The 6,314-nt window shown below is 55.0% G+C and overlaps 1 protein-coding gene across 1 annotated transcript; it reads right to left on the bottom strand.

Annotated features, from left to right (window-relative positions):
* Window positions 1–257: 257 nt before the first annotated feature.
* On the bottom strand, window positions 258–5,714 carry LOC147652813 (uncharacterized). The gene is made up of 2 exons (XM_086892571.1): window positions 3,912–5,714; window positions 258–3,706 (listed from the first exon to the last, which is right to left on the bottom strand). Exons 1-2 carry the CDS (start codon window positions 4,722–4,724, stop codon window positions 3,554–3,556), a joined length of 966 nt encoding a protein of 321 aa, XP_086748697.1. The 5' UTR covers window positions 4,725–5,714; the 3' UTR covers window positions 258–3,553.
* Window positions 5,715–6,314: the final 600 nt, after the last annotated feature.

Here is a 6,314-nt window from a genome sequence, read left to right as displayed (position 1 = left end):
TCCTGGGGACAGCCCGTGTGTTGTGCTGTCAGATGAGCATGTGCCTGTGACCAGGGATCTTAATTACTGCTAATTGCTCCAGTGAATGACTTGAGTGCCAAGACCCCCCCAGCTGTCCCCTCCTGCCAGGGACTTGTGCAGAGCCACAAGGGCCCCCTGAGCCTCCTTTGCTCCAGGCTCAGCCCCTTCCCAGCCCCTTTCCCAGCCCCTTTCCCTTGAATAATAATTATTCCCTTGAATAATAATTATTCCCTTGAATAATAATAATTATTCCCTTGAATAATAACAATTATATTCCCTGAATATAATTCCCATTCCCTTCTGGAATGATACTCAGCCCCTCCCTGTCCCCCCTGGCACGAGGGGCCAGGTAAGGTGGATATTCCCCCACCTGGCAGATTCCTGCTCAGCATTAGCTCAGTGTGAGCTGCTTCACTGTTTTGGTGGATTTTCTTTACATTTTAATCAACAGTAAAATCCTTCCAAAGGATTGATTCCAGCACTGGAGTGGCCCTGCAGAGTCTCAGTGCAAACACTTGCACACAGCAGCGATTTCCAACACGCAGCTATTCCTTTTCAGTGCTCTTAATCCATTTAACTTCTGCTTTCATAGTGTCTTACTCAATACACTGGAGGGTTTTATGTTGGAGTTAAAGCTTTTGAAAAGCCTCTGTGCATTACACAGGTCACTGGTGTTCTTCAGTTTTACAAACTTCCATGATATCTGCAGCTTTTATATTATTTCCTTGCAGAAGGAAAGGTTAAAAACTGTGTAAACACTTCAGGACCTGGAGCTGAGTGGAGTGCTGGTTTTCTTTACAATCTCCACACACGCAGGGTGGAGGAGAGCAGCAATTTAGAATTCCAGAGTTTGTCACTCAGGAGTTATCACGACTTCATTTCCTTTCTGCTGCTGTTTCTTTGGGCTTTGTCTGCTGTTTTACATCTCTGCCTGTTTTACAGGAATGGCCTGTTTTATTTATGTTTTAAAATGCTGTTTTACAGGAATTTGAGGACTTCAGGCTGTGGCAGCTGTGGAGAGGAAGCAGCAGAGGTGCTGGGAGGGCCCCAAAGCACAGCAGGACACGCCAGGAGGTGCTGAAGGTACAGAATCCTGCAGCCCTTGGGGTGGAAGGGACTCTAATGTCCAGTCCAAACACCAACACTGACCGTGTCCCCAAGTGCCACATCCCCTGGAACCCCTCCAGGGATGGGCACTCCAGCCCTTTCAGGAGGAGTTTCCCCAGAATCCAACCTGAGCCTGCCCTGGCACAACACTTGGCACTGGCCACAGCTGCTCTGGGCACCCTGTGCCAGGGCCTGCCCACCCTCCCAGCCAGGAATTCCTTCCAAAATCCCAGTGAAATGCACTTCCTCCTGCTCCAAGCCATTCCCTGTCCCACCTGAGCTGGCAGGGCTCGCCCAGCCCTGCGCTGAGCAGGCAGATGGGGGAACAGCTTGGAGTTTGCCACCATCCAAGGGAGCAGGGGGTGTCCCTGCTGGCATCTGGAAGAAGCAGGAGGCAAATTATTTCCAGGAAGAGCAGTGATTTTGGAGTCAATGAGCCGTTAAATGTGCAGAGCCCTCTGCTGTGGAATTATCTCGGTGGGAAAGGGAGCTGGGGGAGCCAGGTGGCTGCTGGAAGGTCGGGAAGAAGGGCCTGGAAAAGCAGGATTGAGCTCTGTGTCTCTCAGGATGCTGCTCCATCCCTGGGATGTGGCCCTGGAGGGGAACCCTTGATGGGCCCACTCGTGATTATGGCACTTATTCTGTGGCTGTGGAATGTCTGTGGTTATGGAATGGCTGTGAATGGCTGTGGTTATGGAATGTCTGTGGTTATGGAATCTCTGGTTATGGAATCTCTGGTGATGGAATCCCTGTGGTTATGGAATCTCTGGTTATGGAATCTCTGGTTATGGAATCCCTGTGGTTATGGAATCCTGTGGTTATGGAATCTCTGTGCTTGTGACATTCCTGTGCTTGTGGCACTCCTGTGGTCACGGCCCTTTCACACTCTCAAACGGAGCTGCCACGAGCTGTTCCCTTCACCCCATCCCCAAGTGCTGCTGGCAGAGGGAGGAAAGCCTCGTCTGCACCGTGGATGGATGTCCCAGGAGCAAACCCCTCCGTGTGCTTTTCTCCTTCCAGAAGGAAAAACCCCTTCCAACACCCTGGAATAAGGCTTGGAGAAATTGGGCAAAGGCCACAGGGGCTTCCCTGGGCACCACCTCCGGCCACACTTTTTAACAGCAGCACACTGAGCACAGAGCCAGGCAAAGCAAAAAGCACCTGCTGTCCCCTCAGGTGAAGGATCCCAGCATCCCAGAATGGTTTGGGTGGGAATGGACCTCAAATCCCACCCATCCTGCCATGGCAGGGACAGCTCCCACTGTGCCAATGTCCAGCCCCAGTGTCCAGCCTGGCCTTGGGCACTGCCAGGGATCCAGGGGCAGCCACAGCTGCTCTGGCAATTCCAGCCCAGCCAGGAATTCCCAATTCCCATTCTCCCACCCATCCCTGCCCTCTGGCAGTGTCCCATAAGGCAGGAGTGAGGGGAAGGGACAGCCCTGTGAGGGGTGAGGGATGGGAAGAGGCAGCTCCATGCCATTGAACAGGAGAACCTTCCTCCTGCACACATGGAAAACCCATGGAAAAACCCATGGAAAAAATCCATTTAAACAGCCTTTAAATCACCTCACTGGTGCCCTGCCAGTGCCCCTGGGCATGATCCTGGTGACAGGACAGTGTGAGCATTTCACTTCATTTAAATTTAATTGAATTATGGACAGGCCTTTCATACTCAGAGGTGCCCTGTGTGTGCTGAGAGGAGCTGGAGCTGAGCTGGAGGGGAGGGAAGGGAATCTGTGTCCTCAAACAACAAAATCCCTATCAGAGCTGTTCTGCCTCTCCCTGTTTTGCAGGGCTTGAGGCTGGGGCATTTTCACATCATTTTTAGAAATGAGCTTTTCAGCTGAACCTCTCTGGGTGCTGAAATGCTGCGTTCAAGGGAAAGGGGAAGAGAATTATTTTAAATGAAGAAATTTGTCTACAAATCCTGGGAAATGCTGGGAATGGAAACAGTTCTGTCTATGGAGTCACAGACTCCACTTGGGGTGGCCCTGATTCCCCCCAGGAGCGCAGGGACCCTCCTGCAGACACCAGAGAGGGAATTTGTGTGGAGAAAGAGCTGTCCTAAGGCCCAGCTTCTGTCAGTAGCACAAAGGAGAAAGGAATATCTGTGAGGATTATCCTGGCTCCTCAGTTTCTTTGGAATTCAAGAGGAATTAGAAGGGGCCCAGAGCTCAGAAGTGTCCCAAGGGAGGCACAGAGCAGCTCCCTGTCCCCTTGTCCCCTTCCAGCAGCTCATCCTGGGGGAGCAGCCCCGGTTCCAGGATCCCAGGCTGGCTCCAGCCGCTTCCCTTGGGCTCCATCACATCCTGATCCTCCTAAACCAGGAGCTGACGGGGCCATGGAACCCACACTGGAGCTCTGGAGCTGCCCAGATGTGCTGTGATAGGGCCACTGAACACCTCACCATCCTTAACTGGCTGCTCTAATTACTGCCAGCCCTAATTAGTGCCCAGTAATTATCTCTGCTCGGCTCCCGCAAGGGCAGAGCTGAGAGGGAGCAGTGGAGAGAGGGGTTTGCTCTCTGCTCTCCTGCTGGACACAGGGCTGGGATCCTGGGATCCCTCTGGACACAGGGCTGGGATCCTGGGATCTCTCTGGACACAGGGCTGGGATCCTGGGATCCCTCTGGACACAGGGCTGGGATCCTGGGATCTCTCTGGACACAGGGCTGGGATCCTGGGATCCCTCTGGACACAGGGCTGGGATCCCTCTGGACACAGGGCAGGGATCCTGGGATCTCTCTGGACACAGGGCTGGGATCCTGGGATCCCTCTGGACACAGGGCTGGGATCCTGGGATCCCTCTGGATATAAACAGGGCTGGGATCCCTCTGGACACAGGGCTGGGATCCCTCTGGATATAAACAGGGCTGATCCCTCTGGATACAGGGCTGGGATCCCTCTGGACACAGAGCTGGGATCCTGGGATCCCTCTGGATATAAACAGGGCTGATCCCTCTGGATAGAGAGCTGGGATCCCTCTGGATATAAACAGGGCTGGGGTCCCTCTGGACACAGGGCAGGGATCCCTCTGGACACAGGGCTGGGATCCTGGGATCCTTCTGGACACAGGGCAGGGATCCTGGGATCCTTCTGGACACAGGGCTGGGATCCTGGGATCCTTCTGGACACAGGGCTGGGATCCCTCTGGACACAGGGCAGGGATCCTGGGATCCCTCTGGACACAGGGCTGGGATCCTGGGATCCCTCTGGACACAGGGCTGGGATCCTGGGATCCCTCTGGACACAGGGCTGGGATCCTGGGATCCCTCTGGACACAGGGCAGGGATCCTGGGATCCCTCTGGACACAGGGCAGGGATCCTGGGATCCCTCTGGACACAGGGCTGGGATCCTGGGATCCCTCTGGACACAGGGCAGGGATCCTGGGATCCCTCTGGACACAGGGCTGGGATCCTGGGATCCCTCTGGCCACAGCCAGCTCTGTTTGGGATCCCAGCCTGTGCTCTCAGCCGATTCCCTCCTCCTGGACATTCCCATGCTCCGCTCTGGGCTGCCGCAGCAATTGGAGAAGCGTCAGTGGCTCTCCCCCCATGCTGCTCCTTTCTGTCCTGGACACATTTCTGTGCTCTCATCCACGAGGGGTGGGGTAATTAAAGCCTGGCATCTGTCCCAGGGGGCTCTGCCCCCTGCCCTGCCCAGGTGAGACCCCAGCCCCAGGAGCTGCAGCAAGTCCAGAGGCTGCTCCCAGGGCAGGTGCCAGATGTTCCCTTTTAATTCAGCACCCTAAACCAAAGAATTCCCAAAATCTGATGATCTTCACGGCCAGAACGTGATTCCTTAAGTATTTCTATCTCAGGACACAAAAGCAGTTGTAAAAACTGAAATAGGAAAACTGAACTGAGGAACTCTCGGTATAATCTGGAATAAAACCTGGCAAGCAAGACTTTAAAACTTCATTAATGCAATAAAGAATAATAAAAAGCAAACCTGAAGTCTATTGCATTAAAGATGAGCAGTTTCAGTCAGCTCTGAAGGAGCAGCAGCCTCTGCTGGGGGAAGGGGAAGGGGAAGGGGAAGGGGAAGGGGAAGGGGAAGGGGAAGGGGAAGGGGAAGGGCCTGAGGCAGTGCTGCCTTCCCTATGGACCAAAACCTGCTTGAAAAAAATAAATCTTTGTGGAAACCTCACTTTCTGGTTTTTAGTGAGTCAAATGATTGTCTCTGCACTCTCCACAAAATAAATATGCTCTCTCATCACTTGCTCCTGCAGGTTTTAACCACAGCCCTTTAGGCTGAGTGTAAATGGAGCTGCAGCCATTTGAAGCCAGCAATTAACACATAAAATCATCAGTCCAGAGTGGTCGGGGCTGGCAGGACCTCAGAGCTCATCCCAGCCCTGCCATGGGCAGGGACCTCCCACTGCCGGTGGCTCCAAGCCCCGTCCAGCCTGGCCCTGATGCAGTGTTTGGAGCACAGCCAGCTGCACCCACCACCAACAGGAGCCTTGAAAAGCAAAATTCCCCCCTGAGGGCCCAAGGGGCTGGAGCTGCCCCTCTCCTGCTGCAGGGTTTGTCCCATTCCCAGAGCCTGGAATCCCCCCAAGCATCCACTGCCCGGAGCTGCCCCCCGGCCATGCCAGCACTCGGTGCCAGGCTGTGCCCCTGCCAGTCCCAAACAGCCTGCAGGGAGCCTCGGGCAGCAGGAGGAGGGACACAGCAGGCTCAGCCATTGCTTCAGCCACAATGGGATGGCTGGAGAGCTCTGGCTCCTGTCAGGATGGTGTTTTGAGCTAGGGGGTGATGTTTAGGTTTGTTTGCCAGCAATCCAGCGGATCCTGACTCGTATCATTACTGTCCTGAAGTGGCTGTTCCAACCATTTCCATTCCCTCCTCCTCTCCTTTGCTGTCCCTCAGTTCCTGCCTGGTTTGCCCGGTGTGGCTCAGGCAGGTGGAGCAGCAGGAGGGGGGAGCTGGGATGGAGAACCCGGCCACCAGGAGCTGCTCCCTTCCAGGAGCCCCCAGAGTGACCCCAGAGGATCCCCCCAGCCCAGAGGATCCTTCCCTGCCTCTCGTGCCTTTGCTGCCAGCCTACCCTGCCCTGCAGGAGCAGCCCAGGCCCCCGAGCAGCCGGGCTGGGGTCTCAGCAGGCAAAGCTCAGCTCTGGCCCCACTGCCAAGCCCTGTCCCTGGGGCAGGAGCAGAACCTGCCCAGCACTGCCACCCTGCC

The sequence above is a fragment of the Cyanistes caeruleus genome, chromosome 6 (genome assembly GCF_971803275.1).
Source record: "Cyanistes caeruleus chromosome 6, bCyaCae1.hap1.1, whole genome shotgun sequence".
Classification (NCBI taxonomy): Eukaryota; Metazoa; Chordata; class Aves; order Passeriformes; family Paridae; genus Cyanistes; species Cyanistes caeruleus.
This window is presented reverse-complemented; position numbering and strand designations above follow the sequence as displayed.

Bases quoted from the DNA above. Each gene is read 5' to 3' on its own strand.
- LOC147652813 (XM_086892571.1), bottom strand. From the start codon at position 4,724: ATGAGAGCACAGAAATGTGTCCAGGACAGAAAGGAGCAGCATGGGGGG. The intron at 3,707-3,911 runs GTGTCCAGAGGG...CCAGGATCCCAG, and splicing joins GATCCCAGGATCCCAGCCCT to CCCTGTGTCCAGAGGGATCC.